The sequence below is a fragment of the Canis lupus genome, chromosome 18, assembly GCF_011100685.1.
Source record: "Canis lupus familiaris isolate Mischka breed German Shepherd chromosome 18, alternate assembly UU_Cfam_GSD_1.0, whole genome shotgun sequence".
NCBI classification, from domain to species: Eukaryota; Metazoa; Chordata; class Mammalia; order Carnivora; family Canidae; genus Canis; species Canis lupus.
The window spans coordinates 47,266,610-47,290,083 of NC_049239.1; the positions used below are offsets into that span (position 1 = coordinate 47,266,610).

The 23,474-nt window shown below is 62.2% G+C and overlaps 1 protein-coding gene across 3 annotated transcripts in view; it reads left to right on the forward strand.

Annotated features, from left to right (window-relative positions):
* The window catches only part of KCNQ1 (potassium voltage-gated channel subfamily Q member 1), a 323,020-nt gene extending 304,581 nt beyond the window's left edge, over positions 1-18,439 (forward strand). For all 3 annotated transcript variants that reach the window (XM_038563590.1, XM_038563591.1, XM_038563592.1), the window contains one exon: positions 17,222-18,439. In XM_038563590.1, coding sequence (XP_038419518.1) covers positions 17,222-17,446 — 225 coding nt within the window. In that variant the 3' untranslated portion in view covers positions 17,447-18,439. The remainder of the gene's footprint in view (positions 1-17,221) is intronic.
* Positions 18,440-23,474: the final 5,035 nt, after the last annotated feature.

Sequence of the window (23,474 nt, forward strand, 5' to 3'; positions counted from 1 at the left end):
AAAACAGGGACACCTGTCTGGCTCAGTCAGTAGAGCAAGCAACTCTTGAGCTCAGGGTTGCAGATTTGAGTCCCACATTGGTTGTAGAGATTACTTAAAAATAAAAATCTTAAAAAAGAAAATTAAGCAAAACATGAAGGCAATTCTTAACCCCAGGGAAAACAAAAAGTTCTAATCATAGACCACATGACTCAGCTGAAAACCTCATTTATTAAGCATATAAAGTTACATAATTTTTACACAAATGCAAACAGTAAATATTTTTTAAAGATTTTATTTATTTAATATATACAGAGAGAGAGAGCATAGAGGAAGAGGGAGAAGCAGACTCCTGCTGAGCAGGGAGCCTGATGCAGGGCTTGATCCCAGGACTCTAGGATCATGACCTGAGCCAAAGGAAGACACTTAACTGACTGAGCCGCCCAGGGGCCCCACTAAATATTTATTTAGCCTACAATTGCAATATATTGAGAGGATAGGAGAATGGCAAAAGCAGAGATTGTGAAAATGAAATCTTGATCTCTCATCTTCCATGTTAGGCAGTGGCTAGACAATGTCTAAAACTGCAAAAGCAAGGAATCATAATATAAGCAAGGGATTTAGAAATAGCAAGGTAAAATTAAGAGATTGCTGAGGGGGTTGAGGAGTCACCTCTGGGGATGGAAGATACAGCACCCATGGGAGCTCTTCAAGTGGGCTTGCTGACTGGTGGTGAGAAAGCTCTATTATGGAGTGAAGGAGCAATGGTGTAGGAGAATGGAAGGTTTGACTATGCTCTGCTGAGGAGGAAAAGGGGGATGAAATGGTCAGCAGAGGATCAGGGGCTTATGGGGGAACAGTGAGGATGTGCGGCCAAGTTTGGGAAGAGCAGAAGAGTGGGTAAGGAGGCAGGCACTTCAAGCTGCATGTGCAGACATAGAGCTGGAAGGTCCCTGGACAAGATCCGGAGGGTTAGCGCTGTGTGAGAGGGGGCTGCAGTGAGAGGGGAGGGCTCAGTAGTGGGCACCCACTCCCCACATTTAACTGAGGTTGAGAGGAGAACAGGGGACCCCTGCCCAGGTGGGCCTCTCAGAGCTATGACCTAGGTGGTACCAAGGATGGTCTCCAAGACCCCTGGATCAAGACACACAGAGGGAACCTGCAGTCTGTGACTGTCAGTGACCCAGGTCCCCTGGAGGCCTACAGACCACACCCAATCTAGTCAGTGTGGGTCCCCCCCAGCCAGGCCCGGTGTCCCCAGGAGCTCTTCCTCCCAACCCTAGGAGCAGGAAGGGCGGGCTGGGAGCGCAGGATGGGGCCTGAATCTCTCATCAGCCCTCAGGTCAGCCTGGGCCAGATGGGCCCCCAGCCAGCCCCCAGCCTCCTTCCTGGGTGGAGGCCTCCCCACCCTTCCGCTCACCTTCCGAGCATTGTGGGCTTTCCTGGGAACCCCCACCATTCAGCTGTCTGGTCTCCCAAGGATACCCCATGTCTGTCCCCCCAGTGCCCCGGCCTCGTAGCCTCAGGACCCAGGGTCAAGGCTGAGCTTCCTAAGGTCACAGCTTGGGTGTGGAGGCTGGACTGAGGGGGACAAGAGTGCAGGGGAGCAGCAGTGAGGAGCTGCAGGTGGCCTAGTCAAGGGTTCATAAGGGTGAGAAGACTCCATGCCGAGGAGCGTCCTTCTTTGCTTTGCCACTTCGACCTGATCCCCATGCGGACTCCTCCTGCTGGGGGTGGGAGGGTGCTCCTGGGTAGCACAGAGCCAGGAGGCTGGTGAAACGGCTGCAGGGGGAACCTCTGGGTGGAGGGGGCATGCTGCCCCTTCCCCCAGCACCAGTGCAGCAGTAGCCCCACAAGCGGACCACGTAGAAAAACAGAGGACCTGACCACCCCCCCTGCCCACTTCCGCAGATGGTGGGAGGCCTATGGGCTGCTGGAGAAGCCAGCGAATTAGAGGCCCAAGAGCAACAGAACTGGGGCCAGTGCCCTGCAGTACCCACCAGCGAGGGGCAAGCCTGGGTCCCCAGAATCCCAGGGCCCTGGGCCAAGGGAAGTCCTTGTGTCCAGAGACTGTCTCTCTTGGCCTAGATAGCCTTCACCACAGCCCTCCTGTTCCCTACCCAGGGTATGTGAGGGTGGGGGAGGCCGAGAGCCAGGCCCCCCACCTGCCCTCAGACCCCAGCCCTGCTGGGCTCCTCCACTTAGGACCAAGCCCCAAGCAGGACCCCGGAATTGTGGGGATTTGTACCTCTCTGAAGACCACCTTGATCGGTGGGTCACCTGAGCCCCAGGATGGGCCCCTGGGCACGGCCACCACGTTCTGGCCCCGGCACTTGGTCAGTGACTGTGGACATAAACCCCATCCCCAGGACCAGGAAGGAGCTGCAGTACAGGGGGCTGGGGGGAACGTGGAGACATTGGCCCAGTCCCCCCTCACTCCCTGAAGCATCCCTTCTCATCTCTGTCTTACAAAGGCCACCACAAAAGCTGAGAGAGGTGACCAAAGACCAAGTCCCATGTATGCGTGTGGCTGGACCCGGGCTGCTGAGCCGGAAAGAAGGGGAGCACGTGTGACCCACAAGGGCAGGGGCCCCAGGGTGGGACAGCAGGCAAGAGCAGGGAAGGTGGGCCAGGCAGCGGGGAGGGAAGGGAGGGCTGGGAATGTCCGCCTGCCTGGGAAGGAGGGGTTCTGGGAGCAGAAAGGGAGCAGGACCTGCCAAATATGTCCAGATGGGGCTGGAGCACTCGGGGCCTGGCCTGGAGCCCCAGCAACTTCCTGCCCGCCCACCCTGCTCCCCCACCTCCTCACCCACTTCCCAGACAGTCGGTCTCAGGGTGGGGGCAGGGGTGCAGCAGCAGGGAATGTGACCAGGCCCTGGGCACCTGGGCTGGGGGTGAGCAGAGGCTTGGGTCCACACCCCCCACATGACACAGCACCTGCCGTGCCTGGCTGTGGCCAGGTGACAGCACAAGACCCCCCCAGACCCACCCGTCCCCTCAAGATGGGTCCTGGGGAAGTGCCCAGACCCAGCAATGTGGGAACCTCCCCAAGCTGAGCCAGGAAGGGTGAGGGACTTGAAGCAGGGGAGGTGGGCAGAGCACAGGCAGGGCAGAAGGTGGGGTGTGGGCATGGTGCCGAGATGCCATGGAGGGGGCAGTGGAGGACGGAGAGGACAGGATGCCCTGGAGGGTCCCTTGTTGTTCTCAGTAGCTGGAGAAGCAGGAAGAGGTGTGGGAAGCCTCACAGAGCTGCTCACTCCCGCCCCAGCCCCAGCCTCTAGGAGGCCCTCTCCCCTGCCCGCAGGGAGGGCCTGGCCTCGGGCAGCTGTGTCAGCTGCACCCACACCCGGAGCATGGGTGCTGGTCTTGCCCGTGAGCTGCTGAGTCCCCTGTCCCAGGGAGCCAGAGCCCGGCTGAGGAGGGACAGGTTGAGGGGCTTCTGGCTCGGGGCTCTGGGCCTCACAAGTCAGGAGGGAACAGGCTTGGGAGAGTGTTGTCATTTCCATGAGGTGGAGAAGGCACACCCAAGCCCCCGGCCGGGCCTCAATTCCAGGCAGGACACTGGGCTTGAGCCTATAGGGGAGGAGACCCCTGTGACTTTCCCAGGAAAGCAAGTTCCGGGAGGGGGGCTCCAGCCCTGCCGTCGGGCACGTCCCACGTCTCCCTCCCCACAAGCCTCTTCCAGGTGCCAGGAAAGGGGCCGGATTCCAGATTCCAGGCCGGGCCACCCAGCCCCCATCTGGGACCCCAGCCCAGAGCCCTCGGGCCCAGCCTCCAACCTGGTTCCAGCCTCAAGGGAGGCTGATTCAAGGAATCCTGTCCTAGGAGCATGAGCAGGAAGTGGGGGTGGGGGGAGCGGCCCTGAGCTGGGTCCCGGCCCGGGGGCCCGGGGGCTGGGGGCCCGGGGGGCTGGGGCCCGGGGGCTGGGGGCTGCCTGCCCGTCTAGGTCAGCCGCAGCTGCAGCCCGGCCCTGGGCTGCTGAGTCATGGGGCTGCTGTCTCCAGGCCAGGACCAAGGCGGGAAAAGCAGTGAGGCCGGACACCCCGGCACCTAGAGGGCAGGCAGAGGGCTCCCCCAGGGAATGAGAGCGGCCAGTCTGTACCTTAGCTCTCCCAGCACCCCATCCCTGCCACCACCCCTGAGTTTTCTGGGTGCCAATGCCCAGCTTCCACACCAGGCGCAGCCCTCAGCACAGCCCTGGTGGAGGCCTGCATGTGCACGCGCGCGCTCACACACACACACACACACACACACACACACACACACACACACGTGTCTGAATACTCTTGTGTGCCGGCCAAGGCCCTCAGCCCCTCTGCTGGTCGTCCTCCCCGGGGCTGTCCTGAACGGTTCTGGTGTCTCGTGGTGGTGATTCACTCATTCTGCACATCTTTGCTGAACACCTACTATGTGCCGGGCCCTGGATTAGCAACCACGACACCACAAGCAGGAGCTCCACCCTCAAGGCCAGCTCCACTGACTGTCTGCAGTGGACAGAGGCAGGAGAGGAGACGAGTCAGCAACATCGTGCTGAGTGCCAAGGACAGGGCGGCAGCTAGGCGGCGGGCATGCCCTGGTGGGCCCTGCAGGGGCACTGAAGGGAATATTTGAAGGAAGGCAGAAGCAGCCTCAAGCTCATAGAGCTTGCCCTACGGGCAGCAGGTGCAAAGGGCCTGTGACAGCAGTAAGCCCTCAGGGATAGAGCAAAATAAGCCAGGGCAGCAAGGAGGGTGTGACCAGTTTGCGATGGGCCTCAAGCCATGACAGTAGCCCCGGCCTTGGTGCTGGGGATATGGAGAGCCCCTATTTTATCACCCTGGGGGCCTCAGAGTGGCTTTGGAACCATAGGTGGGAGGCTGCTGTGGCATCTAGGAGGTGCTGATGGCTCAGCCATGGCTGTGGGGGGTTGGGGGGGCAGGAGAGAGGCTGAGATTCCAGATGGCTTTGCTGGGGCTCCAGAGCTCTCCAGATCCCTGACCACGCTGGCATCCCTGGGGCTGCATCAGATGGCAGGTGTGACAGAAAGGAGCCAGGGTGGCCCTGGGACTCCTGACCTGACCCCTTACCTGATCAGGCTGCCCTGAGAGGAGCAAACGGGGAGAGACATCCGGTCCAGTGAGGACTTGCTGCATTCTGGACACCTTGCGACCTTGGAGGGGCGGCCCAGCAGGCAGGAGGTCTGTGTGCGGCCTGGGCCCAGAGACCAGCGGCCAGCACCTCTAGGAGAGACAGGCAGCAGCCACAGGTGGCAAAGTCAAGAGAGGGCTTCGTGTGTTTTGCTGTTGGGGATGGGGTGTCCGCTGGTGAGGGAGGGGCATGTAGTGATTTGGGGATGAGGAGAGGGCTAAGCTGGGCCGGTGCTCTCAGAGGGGCACCTGGGATAGCAGCCAGGTGGCTCCGAGGACAGCCCCAGGCCAGGGTGGAGGACTCCTCTCCTCCAGATCCTGGATGAGCAGAGCAGGGAAGGGTGCAAGGCTCTTGGGCAGGCGGCGCACAGTGGGAGATGAGTGGGCCCCTAGAGGGGAGACCCCTGGGCAGGAGTGGCTGGGGAGCTGGGGGCTCAGTGCGTGTCCTCGCCAAGCGGCTAGGCAGGAGTGATCCCTCCTGGTGACAGGAGACGGCTGAAGGACGGAGGTGCTCTATCAGGGCTCAGTGGCTGCGGGGGGTCGAAGATGCGTTGGAGTTGGGGTCACAGGAGGCCCACCCACCTGCAGGGAGGCCCCATCCCAGGAGGGAGATAAAGGAGGCAGAAACCTTCATCAAGAAGGAAAGTCATCGCTCAACAGTTGACTGTAAGCCCGGCAGGGCAAGGAGGGGCTAGTGAGAGCAGAAGGGCAGGTATAGGGACCATGTGGAGGGGCCACTGCAGAGCGTGGCCTTGACCATGGCCCCTGGAAGACCCATCCCTGGGGTGGAGTCCCCTCCCCGGGGTCCCTGGAGCAGGCGCAGGGGTGCATCCGCCGAGCTTCAGCCTCCCCGCCTGCCTGGGGACACCGGCCACGAGACAGCCCCAGAGCCCCGCGAGAAGGCCCCCTGCGCAGCCGCCCCGGGGAAGCAAGCTCCGTGGACGTGTCTCAACAAGGCAACCTCAGAACCTGTGTTGAGTGAAAACAAGCAAGGAGAGAGCCACGGTGTCTCATGTTACCATTTATGCTAAAACCTGCCACGCAGGGAATCCGCACCACATGTGCAAGCCGGGGCTGCGAAATAGCCGGAAGGATAAACAGCAGATCCGCGAGCCGGTTACCTGGGAGAGGAGAGCACCGGGCGCGGCGGGCCCGGTCAAAGGCGATGCTTCTTTGAAATGTTTTCACTTTTCAGGGACAGTGTTCTTGAAGAGTACTCCTGTCACACGAAACCTGGTAAACCGGCTCGTCCAAAAGCAAAGAGCCCAGCTGGGCAGAGCCGTGGGCGTGGAGGGGGCGCTCTCCTGGAGGCCGGTGCGGCGGGGCCGGTGGGGTCGGGGGCCAGGCCACAGCCATCCGAGGACCGGGCCGGGGAGCGTGTGCCATCAGGCTCCACCGGGGAGGCTGGCATGAGTGTCCAGAGAGGGGACGTGGCCCCTGGCTGAGTGGGGACAGTGAGCGCAGCCTGAGAGATGTGAACACCAGGCTGTGGGTGCGGCTGGTGTTGGGGGCAGGGAAGCGGTCAGAGGTGCTGGGGAGCTGGGGAGCTAAATAAGACCCCGGGACCTTCTCCCCTGGAGCCTTTCACAGACCTGAGGGACTGTCCAGGGAGGGGAGCAGGACCCTGCCCCCGGGAGGCCCAACCACATGCTCACCGACCTCCCTTCTCAGACGGGACTACCACAGCTGCCCTACCTGCAGGACGGACCCACTGTCCCCTGCCTGTTAGGCCCAGAGTCACCACCCAGCCAGTGAAGGTCAGGGATGGCCTGGCAGTGCCCCTGCTTTCAGGGAGGTGGATGTTGAAGCAGATAATGCCAGTGGTACCCTAGCCAGCTGCGGGGATGGAAGGACAGCACGGAGGAACAGACCTGCAGACCAGGAGGGAGCAGGAAGGAGAACCTCTCCTTGGGGCCAGAAGAATGGGGAGGGTCTGCAGGCTCAGCAAAGCAATGGATTCTTTGGGAAGCAGGACCAGCTGGTGCAAAGGCCCTGCAGCAGGGAGAGGCACATCCAAGGAACTGGAGGAAGCCAACCTGGGGCATGAAGGGGCAGTGACTGTGGTGGGACACGGCCCAGACCATGTGGCCAAAACAGGGCTGTGTCTTTATCCAGAGAGCAGTGGGGAGATCTACAGGGGCTTTATTCGGGGCAGGGACAGGCTATGAGTACAGATAGGAAGTCCGTCGGCCAGGGAGAGTGGCAGGGAGGAGGAGCCGAGCGTCAAGGGGGCACTGCTGGGTGGCCGGGATGGGGTGGCCAGGCCTGGCCAGGGCAGCCACGGCCACGAGCATGCTGATGACAGAGCCACTGGGCAGCCCCTGCCCACCTGCCAGCCATCGCTGGGCCCGGTGTCACCCTCCCACCCAGCCCTGGGGTTTGGCGGAGGCGGCTAGGCGCTCCCTGGCTCCAGGTACGAAGTGTTCTGCCCAGCGTCCCCCTGGCTTCCGGGACTTCGAGGCCCGTCAGAGGGGCAGTGCAGGAGGGGAGGCGGGGTGGGGGGCTCAGATGCCGGTGGGGCCTCCCTCCCGCCAACACAAATACGGCCTCTCACTTGCAGCCCCCGTCTCCAGCCTGCCCTACACTCCCGCCTGCCCGGCCCCCCGAGCAGGGCGCCTGCGTCGTCGGCCTGGCCTAGGGCGGCTGGACGTGGGCAGGGCAGGTGGCCGCCCCTGCTTGGCCTCTGCTGGCAGGACCCCCCGGAGGCCCGGCTAGGGGCTAGCCAGCCCGTTGGGGAGTCCCGAGCCCTGCCTAGGGTCTCCCCCAGTGCCCCCCGCCCTGCCTGGTGGCTGTGGGCAGCTTCCTGGCTGCCCCACCCAGGCCCCCTGACCCTGCCACTGACCCCCTGTGTCCCATGAGCCCCCTTCTCCCTCGGGCATTACTAGAAGGAACAGCAGCCTCAGCAGGGCTTGGTGGGGCTGTGGATGTGTCGGCCCCGACGGAGGCGCAGGGGTGGGGAGGGCAGGGGATCGAGTGTCCACGGGTATGGACTGTGTTGACGATCACAGCACACCCGGATTCTGCAGGGCAGCGGGGGACGGGGGGCAACAAGAAGCAGGTGTGAGCTCTGGAGGAGAGGTCGACAGAGGCCAGAGTTGGGGGAGCATCCAGTACAGAACCCATGGAGGCTTCACGGAGGAAACAACAGACTTGCAGACGAGCTAAGGGCACTCGCCACGGGAGAACCCAGGAGGGTGTTCGTGGGGCAGGAGCGGGGACAGACAGGGGGCGCCCTGAGGCTGGGGCTAACAGGGCAGGGATGGGCTCAGGCTACACAGCACCCCGCAGCCACCACCCTGGGACGTCGCCCTCTGTTCAGAGCTCAGGGTACAGTCTTCTCCCAGTTCTGAGCAGAGAAACGGGATCCCTCAGACCGTGGGGGCCCCGAGCAGAGGGGGCCACCGTTGTCCAGGTGAGCTGGTCCACACTCCCCCGCGGCCTCTCCTGCTGGATGCTCGGGACAGAGCCACTGAGGTTTTCCCCTCCGGAGAGAACAGCCGTGAGAGAACACAGCACCGGCCAGTGGCAGAGCCTGTTTTTTTTTTTGTTTGTTTTGTTTTTTTTTTAAGATTTTATTTATTCATTCATGAGAGACACACACAGAGAGAGAGAGAGAGAGAGGCAGAGACATGGGCAGAGGGAGAAGCAGGCTCCATGCGGGGAGCCCGATGCGGGACTGGATCCCTGGTCTCCAGGATCAGGCCCTGGGCTGAAGGCGGCGCTAAACCGCTGTGCCACCCCGGGCTGCCCGGAGCCTGTTAAGGGGCTGCCATCGCTGTGTTTGAGTGCAGACAGCAAGGTAGGCAGAAACACGAGGAGCTCCGCGTGTACGGGGGTATCCAGTGCAGTGGTGGGTTGGTAGGTTACCCCCTAAAGTGCCACGCAGCATCGGGATCATCACTGAAAACTGGTCTGTAGTCCAAAATCAATCCCGTGCCAATCAAAGATGCATGGGAAAAGTATGAAAAGCACCAGAAAAGGGGTGCCTGAGGGGCTCAGTCGGTGAAGCATCTGCCTTCGGCTCAGGTCATGATCCCGGGGTCCTGGGACCATGTGCCGTGTTGTGCTCCCTGCTTTGTGGGGAGTCGTCTGCTTCTCTCCCTCTGTCTGCCCCTCCCCCAGCTTGAGCTCCCTCTCCCTCGAGCGCATGCAATCTCTCAAATAAATAAGAAAAATCTTAAAAAAAAAAAAAAAAGTTTCAGTGTTGGAATGCAGAAGACCACCCTGCACAGAAATCTAGAAATCATAAAGAAAGAGAGGGATAACTCCCACTACGTGAAAAAGCAAACAAATAAATAAGACTTTTGTTGCAGCAAGCCAAAAAATAATAATTATGATTGTCATAAATCGGTTCACGACACAAAAAACACACTAAGGAAAAACATGTGTGATGTACATGCTGAAGGAAAGACTTCCTTAATATACAAAGAGCCTTTATAAATCAATGACAGTGAAAAGGCCCAGCCAGCAGTGTAAGCCATACTCCTGGCCCCTGCTCCAGGGAGGGAGCAAGCATCTGGCTTGGAGGACCTCTCCCTGCAGCCTGGCACTGGGGCCCCAGGAGAATGTCAGGGGTCTCACCTACTCACCCAGCAAGTATTCGTGGAGCACCAACTCTATCCCACGTGTATTTACCAAGTACCCACTGCATGCCGGGCTCTGGGAGGCCCTCTGGGGATACCACAGTGACAGCGGTTGAAGGCCTGGCCTCGGGAGCCTTCTGTTGGTAGAAGGGGAGCCCCCAGGACACACTGGGGAGTGGTAAGGGCTACCAATAGAACAGTGAGGGTCAGATGAGGAGGTTCCTGGTTGGGAAGGTCAGGGATGGCTGCTCTCAACACGAGCTGAGGTGATAGGATGTGGTGGCAGAGGGGAGAGTGAGTTCAAAGGCCCCCTGGGGCAGGATTGAGAGGGACGTATGTGCTCGGGACCCGAGAAGTGGGCCAGGGGTACTGAATGAGGGGCTGCAGAAGATGACATTTCACTTGGGTGCACCGGCTGGGAACTCCACGGAGGGCAAAAGCTCAGGTCAGCAGGGAGAAGCTCACCTGGCAACTGTCTGGGGCAAGTGGGAGTGAGCTAAACGTGGTGGCAAGTGGTGACCTAACAGTGCCGGTGAGGCATGCGGCCAGTCCAGGCTGGGGTGTCAGTGAGGGAGAGGAGAGCAGTCGGATACGGGGCCTGTGTTCTAGAGCGTGCAGGACCGCAGCTGAGACTTGGGAGGACAGGACTGGGGGCAGGACTCTTGGAGACGTGCTGTGCTGAGATGCCATGAGACCCATGTGCCATGGAGGTGAGGTGCTGGGGCCCCAGACCTGGGGGTATCTGTGCAGAGGGAGGACCTAGGGCTGGGCACGGAGGGTGGGCAAGGTTGTGCCAGCCCGGTGAACACAGACACGATGACCTGTGCCCACAGTCAACCTGAAACGAGGCAGCACTGAGCTCCCTGGCAGACCCTCTCATCCACAGGTGGCTCTTAGGCAAGCAGGGGTCTGTGAGGCAGGTAGAAGGGCCTGCTCCCTGTATGGTGCTCTCTGGGAAGGAAGCAACCTGCACTCCTAAGGGATAGTCAGCAGGCCTCCAGAAGGGTCTATGGGGGGCGTGGGGTGGGCCTGACCAGGTCCTCAGCCCTTTGGTCACAAGTGCCAGAGGCTCCGATGAGACACGGCTGACCTTCACAGTGGCTCAGACCACCTGCCAGAGCTTGGCTGCCTCCATCCACCCTGCAGCCCACACAGCAGGAGATGCAAGGGACAGACACTAGGACAGCAGCAGACGCAAGGCACAGATGCTAGGACAGCAGCAGACGCTAGGGACAGATGCTAGGACAGCAACGGACGTGAGGGACAGATGTTAGGACAGCAACAGTAGTGAGGGACAGATGCTAGGACACCAGGAGACACAAGGGACAGATGCTAGGGCAGCAGTGGACGCGAGGGACAGACGCCAGGACAGCAGCGGATGTGTGGGACAGATGCTAGGACAGCAGCAGACAGGAGGGACAGATACTAGGACACCAGGAAACATGAGGGACAGACGCTAGGACATCAGGAGATGTAAGGGACAGATGCTAAGACAAGAGTGGACGTGAGGGACAGATGCTAGGACACCAGAAGATGCGAGGGACAGACGCTAGGACATTAGGAGACACGAGGGACAGATGCTAAGACAGCAGTGGACGTGAGGGACAGACGCTAGGACACCAGGAGATGCAAGGGACAGACGCTAAGACAGCAGTGGACACAAGGGACAGACGCTAGGACATTAGGAGACACGAGGGACAGACACTAAGACAGCAATGGATGTGAGGGACAGATGCTAGGACACCAGGAGACATGAGAGACAGAGGCCAGGACACCAGGATATGCAAGGGACAAATGCCAGGACACCAGGAGATGTGAGGGACAGATGCTAAGAGCAGTGGACATGAGGGACAGACACTAGGACATTAGGAGATGCAAGGGACAGATGCTAGGACAGCAGTGGATGCGAGGGACAGATGCTAGGACGCCAGGAGACATGAGAGACAGATGCCAGGACACCAGGAGTTGCAAGGGACAGATACTAAGAGCAGTGGACGTGAGGGACAGACGCTAGGATGGGGGTCTGGGTCTCGGTCTCTGACCCTGTCGCCATAGCAAAGTGCCAGGTCATCGACTGCGCCGTGATACCAGTCCCAGAGCCCCCACACAAGTGGCTGCCACGTGTCCTGTGTCCCTGGGCAGAGACTCACCCCAGCCTGGACTCTCCCCGAGTGCAGGGCCCGGTACCCTGGCGGAAGGACACGTGTTGGTGACGGTGAGTCCGCGTCAGAAGTCACTGGCACCGACAGAGCCCCTTGCCCGGAGGGCTCCTGCTCAGCCTCTGCGCTGCTCTGTCACTGCAGGGTCTCCGGCCGTGGCGGTGCTCACCTCCTTAGCACGTACAAAGGCCCAGGGGCCTAGAGGTCCTGGTAGGCACTCTCGTGCCCTTGGCAGCACAGGGAATGACTCCATGGACAGTGGCCTGTGTAGTCACACTCGGAGCGGCCAGTGCGTTCTCCATCCTAGTGTCCCATGTCCCAGAAAGCCCGTGTGTGCACACTCATGCACATGCACACATCTGTACACACGTGTGCCAGCCAGGCCACACAGGAGTCTCTCTCCGCTCATTCCATGCGGCAGACGTGCACAAACACTCGCAGGAATCACCGTGGGTCACGGTGGGACACCTCGTGGGAGCTTACCGAGTGCCGAGCACCATTTCCAGAGTCCCGTGCGTGAATTCTGTGCATGAATTCTTTCAATCCTGCCGCTGCTACCGAGGGAGGCTCCGCCGTCATCCCTGTCCAAGCGCGTGGGGAATGGGGAGGCCGAGGGACTTGTCCAAGGTCGCCAAGCTCAGAGACAAACCCAGGTGGCCCATCAGGTGCCATGCAGCCCCCGCTCCCCAGACGTGTCCTCACTCCAAGGCCGGCCGCAGTGTGCCCCCGGCCCCCGGCCCCCGCCACGTGCACCCCAGAAGGCCCGCGGGCCGAGTCAGCAGTGGGTGCGCGGCGGCGGTGGGTGCGCGGCGGCGGTGGGTGCGCGGCGGCGGTGGGTGCGCGGCGGCGGTGGGTGCGCGGCGGCTTGCCGCAGCTCCGAAAGCTCCAGCCAAGCGGCTGCCCCGGGGACTGGCAGTGAAACCGCAGCAACTAGGAACGCGCTGGTTTCTCTCCAAGAGCTAAAGCACTAAAACAAAGTCATAAACACAATTACACCGTCTCCTGCCATAAATTAGGACGTTATGAAGCGCCGTGATCGATTCCCACTCATGCCCAGCCCTGTAAGACGGCCCAACCCCATGGGCCCGACCGAAAGGGTGATTTATGGGCGCTGTTGTCAGCTCCTTGCCGTGGGGGTGGGGCGCGCCCGAGCCCCGAGGAGTCCAGGGCCCAGCGCCAGGGGCGGACCGCGGGCCACAGGCGTGCTCCAGGGCCGGCCGCGCTGCCCGCTGAGCAGGACGTCCCTGGACAGCTCGCCCCAGACAGTCACCCTGCTTCCTCTCCCTGTCCCCTTGGTTCGGGGGTTCCGCAGAGGCTCTGGAGTCCAGGTGCCCAGCAGTGCGCCCCCGCAGTGCTCGCCCCCCAGGGCTGGGAGGAAGGGCCCAGGCCCCGGGCTCTTGGAGCCTCATTCTAATTAGAGACAGAAACACACACACGCACACACCAAGTGTCTTGGGGAAAATACGGGCTGCTCAGGGTGGGGTGTGGTGGGAGGGTCAGGAGGGCTGTGGCCGGGGAGGGAGGTGACCTCAGATCAGGGATGTTGGTGACATCTCAGGGTGCAGGGAGGCTGGGGCAGGCTGCAGGAGCAGCAGGGACGTAGGCCACCATGTTTAAGGATCGGCCACGAGCTCTGGAGCAGAGTGAATGAAGAGGGAGGAAGGACGGGAAGCCAGAGAGCAAAGGGTGTGTGTGTGCCAGGACCACACAGGGACTCGGGCTTCTGACAGTGGGACAGCGGCTTGGGTCGGTGTGAGCAGGGCAGCGACGTGACCCGGCGTGTGTTTGGAAAGAACCACCATGCAGAAGCATGTTGAGGCAGAAAGCTGGCTGGCAGGCTACTGCACCTGTCCCAGCAAGAGAGGACGGCTGCCTGGCCGGGACTGGGCTGTGGAGGGGTGGGCAGGGGTCTCCCAAGCTCTGCAGACAGACAGAACACCGAGCCCAATGCCAGATCTTCAAGGCATGGCTGGGGCTCTGGGGGACAGGGGAGGTGGCCTTCTGCACTGAGCTCTCCAGCACAGGGCTCCCTCCTGGCCTGGCCAGCATGGGGGCTGGGAGGGGACAGGCCAGGGAGCCCTATCCTGAGCCCCTCCTAGACCTGCCCTCAGCTGGGTGCCAGCCACACCCCTTCCTCCAAGCCGTCTCCAGGGACTCAAGGCCCTCCCAAGACAGTGGCGGGCCGGAGTCGCTGGGACCTGGGCACAGCTGAGCCTCACAGGTGCCCCAGGTCTGCAGCCAGGGAAGGAGGGAGAAGATGGCTTTTGGCAGCCCCACGGCACCCCCCCATTCCCGGCCCTTCACTCCCTCACCTCTGTGGTATCTGTGAAGTGAGGGAGCCAGGGAGAGCCAGGGGCCTGCAGGAGGGACGGGGTGGGGGTCAAGTAAAGGATAAAGTGAACGCACAGCCGGTGTGCAGACGTGCTGAGTGATCGCGGCCGCTCCCCATGCATGCCCCTGCTGTGCGTGCCAGGGTGCAGCCAGCTGGGGCCCCGGGCTCCCCAGTGCCGGGCCCTGCACCTAGAACCCCCCAGGTCCCGCAGCCCAGGTGAGTCCAAGCCAGTCTGCAGTTCCAGTTGCCCTGGGACCCTACCCAGGGCCCTAGGATGTCCCGGGAAGAGGTCCCGCCCCACCTGCAGACGCCGATCAGGGGGGGCCCCAGGGCACCACGAGCTGCCTCTCGGGCGGGGGGCTCCCTCCCCTGGATCCCCGGCCTCAGCATGCCGCCCCCCCGCCCCCGCCTGTCTCCCACCCAAGGGGCCAGGGCCATCAGCAGGTCTAGAGCCGGGATCAAGGCTGAGCAGGTCCTGCAAAAACCTCCCTTGAAAGACTCTTTTTCAAGATTTTCTTTTGAAAACAAATTCATAACCACATCACACAGGAACCCCGTCGCCTTGGGTTTGATCACCAGCCGCCTGGGGCCCTCTCGCTAGCTGTTACTCTAATTGCTTTTTTCTCCTCGGAGGGCCGCGTGCGTCGTCTGTGGTTATTAATCTGGTGAGTCGAGGCCAGGAACAAGGGCCCTTTTGTCGGCCCTGTCTTTTCAGTCTCTATCAGATTGCAAGGAACCGTGAGGTCTGAGATCCCCAAAACTGATCTGCCCCCACAGCTCCGGGGAACGGCTCCCGGTCCCTGCGCGTGGCTACCTTCCCCAGGGCCCCCACCAGGTGGATGCACCTCTCTGTAGCTGGGGTGTGGCCACGCAGCCACCCCAGCCCACTGAGCCATCAGTCCTACATGTGAGCCGGAGAAAGGCTCCCTGTGCTCAAGCAAAGGGAGGACGTGGGACAAGGCCACTCTGGGGGCCATCTCTCCAAAAAGTGACAAAGCGGGGCCCAAGGCCAAGCAGGACCTACCTGCCCTCACCCTCGCTCGGGCCCTCCAAAGCCCACAGGACCCAGGACCACCCTGACACCCTGCCCCAGAGCAGAAGAGTGTCCAACTCCACTGGCCATCGAGGGAGCAGAGGCTACCACAGGGCCTGGATGCTGGGCAGGGCACCCTCGGGCTGCTAAGAGCCAGCAGCGGAGCCCACAGCAGCCAAGGGTGGGAAGGGGGTGGCACTAAGGTCAGCTGCCAAGTCCCAGAGGGGGCAGAGCTCTGGGGTAGGAGGTAGGGGGCAGGGGCCCAGAGGGGCCCGCAAGGCCTGGGCCACCCAGCAGCAGGCGCTACACCTCTGCCTGCCCCGGCCGCCGGCCCGCAGGATGGTGCCGCACCCCCTCACCCCTGCCGCATCCCAACCACACTGCTGTTTCCTTTTTGTCCAAGAACACCCTATAAAGGCTTCCATACCCACTTGCACATCTGGGGGCCTCCACAGATGTTCAAGTGCTGCTGAGTGAAAATTTATGAAACCACAAATTCTCTTCTGTGATATATTTGCTGCTTTAATTAATGCCAAACCAATTGATCCCTGAGCTGGGGCCTGCGCCGCTAGATGACACGGAGCCACGCTGGGACATGCCACCTTCAATGCCACTGGTGTGCAGGGCCCGGGAAGCCCAGGTGACTCCCGCCCCAGGGGTCAGAAGAGGGGTGGGGCTTAAGTGTGATGGCAAGCAAGTCCCACCACCCCGTGTCCCCTCCTGCCTTGCTCACTGTGAGCGTCCACCCAGCCTTCTGAGCTCCATCCACTGGGATCCCCACTCTCACCCCCTCCCAGGACCGTTTGCTTTAGCCCTGACCCCTCCCCACCTCACCCTCTTGTCTTCCCAGCATGGAAGCCCAGGGGCGGGCGTGCAGGGGTGACATGGAAGAGGCAGGGGTCCCAGTTGGTGACCAAGAGCAAGACCTTCTCCTCCGGGAGCCTCGGGGTCTGTGTCTGCGGTTTGGGGTATTGGTCTAGTCTGTGGTCTCCAAACAGCTTTACAGAGAACAAGAGAGTCCAACAGTCGTCAGGGGATGGGGGTGGTGAGCTTGGGGGGGGTCAGAGAGCCGAGTGGCCTCCAGGCCCCTCCCCAGCCAAACAGAGAAACCCTGCACCACTTCCCTTTATTGCCTAAGTTCCCACGTCAGATTTACCTGAGAAAATAGAGGAGCAGCCCCCCTGGGCCTGGGTGATGGGGTGACGGGACCTCAGACAAGCAGCTGCCCCAGGGCCTGACCCCCCAGTGCCACCCCAGTCTGAGCTGCACCTCCTCTCCAGATCCAGCAGCTGCCTGGACCCTGTCCACCGGCTCACCACTCACAGGCCCCACAGCCCCTGCTGGCCTACTTTCTGTGAGCAGGTGCCTCTCAGCAGCGCCAGACCCGGGTGCACCCTGACTCCCCACACCTCCCTGGGCTAGTTTTGGCCTCATGCTCCTGGACATCCAACAGCCTCTACTGGGAATGTACCTGTTGGCCCCAGTCTACATGGCCCCCACCTTTGTTTCTGGTTCTGCCGGGTGACCCTGTCTGTTCACCATGGACAACTCCAGTGCTCAGAGCAGGGCAGGCTTTTGATAAAAGGGGTGTTGGGTCATGTGGCCAGAAGGAGCGCCCCAGCCTGACCCCTGGGAGATTGGTGCAGAGGGGGTCTTGACTTTCTGGCTCCCTGGGAAGACCAGCTGCTGGTAGGGGGACAGAGGGGCAGACAGAGGACAGACCCTACGACCCTCCAGCACTTCCCAGGGAGAATAATCTGTTCCACTTGCAGAAGGCGGTGGAGGGGAGGGTCTCCCTGTACCCTCATGTCTCCCAAGCACAAACACACACAGGGGGCCACTGCCATGCAGATGCACATTCCCTGCACACGCGGGTGTGCACAGCTCACACCTGCAGGCACCTCCCCTCCCCCAACCCCCCGACCCCGGCCGCCAAGCCCAGGCCCCAAGGCCACCTGCTCACCTGGGCTGCTCCCACCCAAGACTCATCCCTGCTCCTGTCTCCACAGGTGACACAGCTGGACCAGAGGCTGGTGCTCATCACGGACATGCTTCACCAGCTCCTCTCCTTGTACCATGGTGGCCCCCCAGGTGGCCGCCCCCCCAGCGGGAGCGGGGTCCAGGTGGTTCAGCCCTGCAGCTCCATCAACCCCGAGCTCTTCCTGCCCAGCAACACCCTGCCCACCTACGAACAGCTAACTGTGCCCCGCAGGGGTCCCGAAGAGGGGTCCTGATGGGGGCTTGGGGCCCCAGGCCTGCAAGGGAAAGTGCAGAGATGCCCTGTTCAGCCTGGCCCACCTCCCACCCAGCAGGGGCACCCCACCCCCCAGGTCACTGGCACCTTCCTCAAAGGCTCAAGAGACAAGCCCCTCCTTCCCAGGCCCCACAGCCCCCCAGGGGCCAGGCCACCCTGAGAGCCCCAGCAAGTGGGTACTAGAACTTGACTGGGTCTGGGGGCCCCTCTCTGCTCTGAGACCTTGGCCCCCCACCTCATTTGTATGGCAGTTGGGACACAGTGGCAGGGCTCAGTCTCAACCACCCCTCCCCAGGGGGGCTGGCATCCTAGGCACTTGTTCCATCCCATGTATGGCCAAGAAACAGCACAGGTGCATGAAGGCCCACCTGGGTGGCCCAGGGGCTTCCTGAGTGGAGACAGAGGGACAGTCTGGACAGGGTCTATGGGTACCCCACCCCCAGGCTCAGACCCAGGACCCAGGGAGGAGGCAGGCAGGGCAGGGCAGGCCCAGCCCATGCCAAATCCAGGATGACCATGATCAAGGCCTAGAAGCCTCACTCGGAGGGCCCCGGGCCTGGGCCGTGCTCTCCACTTGGCCGTGCTCTCCACTCTGCAGAGACGCCGGCTCAGGGGGCCAGGACTGTGGGGGAGGGGACCCTGAGGCCACCGCTGTCCCCGAGGTGTCCACTGGGGGTGGAACGTCCCCCACTTTGGACTGGCAGCTTCTCCTGCCCACTGCCCCCTGCACGGCCCCCACCTCCACTCCACACCAGGTCTGAGCCGCTGGGAAGAATGGCCCCGGGCGGCTGCTGAGCGAAGGGGGCGCGTGGGTGTCACGATCCCCGCACAAGACAGGGGCTCCTCCTGGGCGTCATGTCTCACAGAAATCAGAATAATTTGTGGTGATTTGGAATCTGTGTTTTAATGAGTTTCACGGTGTGATTTTGATTTTTAATTGTGGCGCTTTTCCTAATAAACGTGGAGTCACGGAGTTGGTGTCGGGCCAGCACTCACCCTGGTGACGGAGGGCACGGTCCGCCTTTGGGACCACCCCGTCCTCCTGTCGAGCTGCCGCCCCGCTTTCAACACTCCGGGGTGTCCTCGTTCTGTGTGCCCTGGCCTGGGAAGGGGACAAGGACGGAGCCCCCCGCTCTCTGTGAGGAGGGTCTCCCACGCTGGCCCAGAAGCATGTCGAGGCCAGGCCGTTACCGCCCCAGCCCCAGAGCCAGCACCCGGATCAGCTCTGTCCATAAGAGCTGAGTGGACGGAAGGAACATGGCCAGAAACACGGCCTGCCCGCCGGCCTTTGCTGGAACGTCCTTCCAGCCCTCACCTCCTCGTATTGAAGTCACTTCTTTGGTCTATGGCCCAGCTCAAAGCCCCCTCCTGCAGCAAGCCCTCCCTGCAAGCCCCTCATGAGAAGCAGCCCTCCAGGCCTCGGGACCCCTCGAGGGGACAGGGCTGATGGACAAGATGGTGATGCCCAGAGGCCAGCACTGGGGGTGGAGCTCGGGGACCCTGTCCTGTAGGTTCACGTCCCCCACACCAGCTCCACCCTCAGCTCCTGGGCCACAGGGTTGGTATGGACAGGACAGCGCCCTAGTCTTCCTGCCCTCCCCTGCCCCCCGACCTATGGACATCGGGGTGCCCCACCTCCTCCTGGGTCCATCTTTCTTCCCTTCCTGCCCAGTGGACAGGACTCCTACAGTGTCCAGGTGGCTGCCCATTTCACAGAGGAAGGGGCTGGTGTTCAGAGAGCTTGCTGAGGCCATGGATCCAGTCAGAAGCTCTGGCCCTGGTTGGCACGGCCCCAGTCGGGGCTGTTGTAGCCCTGGAGCCTCCCCCTGGGGCAGCCCTTGCCACCCGCTATTGTTAAGATGTGGTCATTGCCCGTCTCCCAGCAGCCCCTGAGCCCCTGGGGGGTGGCAGGCACCTTGCCAGGACCCAGCATGCAGTCCAGGCCTGGCCTTGGTGGAGCTCCGGGTCCTGGGCAAGAGGGTAGCTGCCTCGGGGCACACACTCAGTCCTCTCCATCTGCCCCTCCCGGGCCAGGCTGGCCCTCAACCAAGGACCCGGAAGCCCTCCTATGGCACTGGGACATGTCCAGGCCCACCCACCAGGAGCTCAAGGAGCGCAGACTGGATCCCTCCTGGGGCAGGTGCAGGGAATGGTGGGGCTCCAAGGGCCCGACACGGACATGTCTGCCCCCTCACAGGCCTTTATTTCCTCCATCAGTAACACGGTGCTCGCTTGGGCCTGCCCAGCTTCAAGCAGGCTGGAGGCACATGCGGGGGGGACCCACTTGTCTTCACCGTGCCCCATGGGTGCCCACCGCCCTCTGCATGGCCCCCCAGCAAGTCCTCCGCTTCATCTGACAGATGCAGACACGCTCGGTCAGGTGAGGGGATGGCTAAGTCCGCTGAACACACCTGACTGTTCCTCCATCCTCTGGGACCACTTCACCCTCCCGTTTCCCTTCCAGAGCCCACCCACGTTCCCAGGCCGGCAGGGCTGGGGGCGGCTGACACAGAGAGGACCGGCTGTCCCAAGGCCCCTGGAAGCAGCTGGTGGCCAGTGTCAGGACGGGCAACCCAGGTTTCTGACGGAGCAGGCGGGGAGGGCCCCAGGTCCCGCTATGCTGAGCCCCACTGGGCCAGCGCCCCCCGGGGGCTCCCACTGTGGGGACTGGGTATCCGGCCTGAGCGGCGCTGGCCAGGGCAGGGCAAGGACAGGAGGGGCGGCGCAGAGCCCGGGGCCTCCCGCCCCCCCCCCGCCGCCTGCACCCACCGGGGGAGGGGAGCGAGCAACAATTACTGGAAAGGCAAAAGCTGTTGTTTCCTTGTTGGGTAAATATTTGTGGAAACCCCAGGAAGCGGCTGGCTGCAGAGCAGGGCCCTCGGCGGCTCCCTGGGGCCCCCGGCCCCCCGCAGCCCCTGGCACCCTGGCCCCCAGCCCCCGGGGCCCTCGGTGCGCTCCGGCTGGGGCCGCCCATCTGGGCAGGGCACGGCCCCTGCACCCAGCCCGGCTTTGTTTCCCGTATTATCGACTGCACACAAAGTGCCTGAGTGCTTCACTCCTGGACGGGCCATTGCGGCCTTCTCGGGTGTGAAATGCAATTTACCTGAAATAAAGCCCAATTATGGAATTAGCTAATTAAAGCCCGCGGTGGAGGCTGGGCCGGCCGGCCGGGCGCTCAATGCCCGCCCGGTGCCCGCGGTCTGCGGGAACAGATGGCGCCCCGGCCCGCCGTGCCGGCCGCATTCCTTCACTCTGCCCCCCGATAAGTGACTTAGACAGCACACGGCCATCTGGTGTATGACACGTCCTGTGTGCCCCGGACAATGGCCCAGCAGACCTCTCCGGGAGAGGGCCGTCGCCCGGGCAACGGTGGCAAGTGCAGCCCGGGCCGTTCACGCCCCCTCCCCCAGCCCCTTTGTGGGCCTCGCGGCGGCCGCCTGGCCCTCACTGCTCACGGTGTCCATGAGTATTTGTCCGCAGTGCCCGGCCTTTGTCTCCAAATTGGGCTCCCTCAGTGAGGTGCTCAGTGTCCGATGGGTGCTGGGAGCATCTGCCGGGGTAGCAGGGTGGGGCTGCTGGGGGTCTCCCCATCCTGGGCCCCAGTGCCCCTCCCCCTGGCTGTGCTCTCGGGAGCCGGCCGGGTGGATGGCACCTCTCGGGCGCTGGGCTTGGCCGCGGGGGCTGGTGTCTGAGGCCTGTGTCAGCCCAACCCGGGACTCTCCTGGTCTTTGGGCAAGGGGCCGGAAGCTAGGGGGGCGGGGGTAGAATAGGCCCACACTCCTACTACCCCGTGTCTGTGAAATGGGAATGGTGAAGGTGCCCCTCAAAGGAGTGTGGGGGTGGGGCTGATGGAGATAAGACATGGGGGCTCTGGGCCCAGGTCTGGCACGCAGTAGATGCTTAATAAAGGCAGCCAAACAGCCTAGGAGATGCCTGGGTGCTGGGTTCTACCCACCTGCCTGAGCCGCATGAGCCCTCAGAGCAGCTTCCCGGACCCTCCTGCCTCACATCCAGGCCCCTGCCAGAAGCCAGAGCAAGCCGTCGGCGGGCCCAGCAGGTTGGCCCGAGAGGCCCTGTGAGCTGCAGCCCTGCCCACCCCCCGATGGCATTTCTCCCTGAGAGCCCCCAGTCTCTGGCCAGGCCCACATCCTGCTTATTGCTGTGTCAGGCCCCAAGCTGCCAGGGAGCACGGCAGCACCCACCGGGCTGGGGTCAGGAGCAGTGCCCACCAGCAGGGCCACTGGACTCCCAGACCACAAGGAGAGGTCAGACCCCAGAAGCCTGGCACTGGGTACTCAGGAAGGGCTAGTTAAATGAAGGTTTGGAGGGGCACCTGGTTGGCTCAGTAGTTGAGCATCTGCCTTTAGCTCAGGGTGTGACCCCGGGGTCCCGGGATCGAGTCCCACATCGGGCTCCCTGCGAGGAGCCTGCTTTTCCCTCTGCCTGTGTCTCTGCCTCTCTCTCTGTGTCTCTCATGAATAAATAAATAAAATCTAAAAAAAAAAATGAAGGTTTGGAAAGAAGCTACTGGCACTGTGGGGGGAGGTCTGCATGGCAGGGCATGGGAGGGCACCGCCAGCCTGTGCCACCTGACGGATGCATGGGGGAGGGGAGTCTACCACCCTATGCCCTGAAGAAATCAGGCAGGTGTTTTGACTGGCATGGCCAGACAGCTGGGGTGGGAGATAGGGTGGCAAAAGGCAGATGTGGCCAGGGATCCTGGGATGGCCCCACACACAACCCCAAGACAGCATCCTCCTGTGGGAGTCTGGGGGTGGGGGTCACCTGGAGGGTTGGAGACCTCCCTTCATGCAGCCAGTCTCCCTGGTCGGGGGCCCTTCCCAGCTCGCTGGAAACCCACCTGCTCCAATGCCCTGGTTTCATTCCAGGACCACCTCCGAGCCCTGGGTCCCAGTGGCTCCCTGGAGGTCTGAAAAGGTGTTCCAGCCTCACCATTCTCAGCCCCCTACGGCAGCCCCCTCCTGGGCCTGGCTCAGTCCCTGTTGCCCTCGAGGCCCTGGGGTCCCTGGCAGCTGGGCCTGCAGCGTGCTTGTCCACAGAGCTGGATAGAATTCCAGTTTCCCTTGACCTCTGAGTGCCAGGAGCCCGGGGATAGGGCCTTCTGCAGCCAACAGCCCCCACCTGGGCCCTTTCCAAGCCATCATGCAGCAGGGTGCTGGCGGGTGGGCAGAGCAGGTCCTGCCGCCAGGCAGCACGGAAGCCCCAGGCAGGCGACCTCCGACCTCCCTGGCCAGCTGCTGTTTTTTCACCTGCTCCATCGGGGAGTTACCTCCAGCTCCAGCCCACCAGGCCTGGGCGGAGGCTGGGCTAGGGGCTGTCAGCACAGTGGTCTGTCTGCCAAGCCCAGGCCCCTGAGGCTGGAGCACCACCCCTCCCACTAGGTCCCTCCGTGACCTCCTTTGGCCCTCCTGTCGGCACCCCTGTGAGGCACCAGGATGGGGACCATCCTGCTGTCTGTTGGATCTGGCCTCCTGCTTCCTCAGGTTGCAGAGGTAGAGGTGTCAAGATCGAGTGGACAGTGTGTCGCTGGGACACCACAATGCCTCCCACCTGCCCACGTCTCTGAACCCCCCCACACCCTCTCCTCTCCCCTCCCACCCAGCCCCCTCCACACCCTGCTCGGTGAAATTCTCTCCCGGTTTCTAGCCTGTAGGAAGCGTGTGATCTTTCTGAGCAGCATCAAAGCAGGGGCCCGGGCTGCCTGGATCAATCATGCCGGCAGCCGTCTTCCTGCCTGGCTCCCGCCCCAGGAAGCCAGTAGGATGTTGCAAAACACACAGTGAGGGAGTCCCAGGGATGCTCCTGGGGTGCAGAGATGGTACTGCGGGGAGGCAGACACTCGAGCAGAGCAGCCTCGGGGCCCACATGGGTCCTCCCCGCCTGGTGCAGAGGGGGAAACCGAGTTCCAGGCCAGAGCTGGCCCAACGTGACACCTATTTGTGTGACTTTGCATTGGAAAAACCCCAGAGAAGAAGCGGGACTTCCAG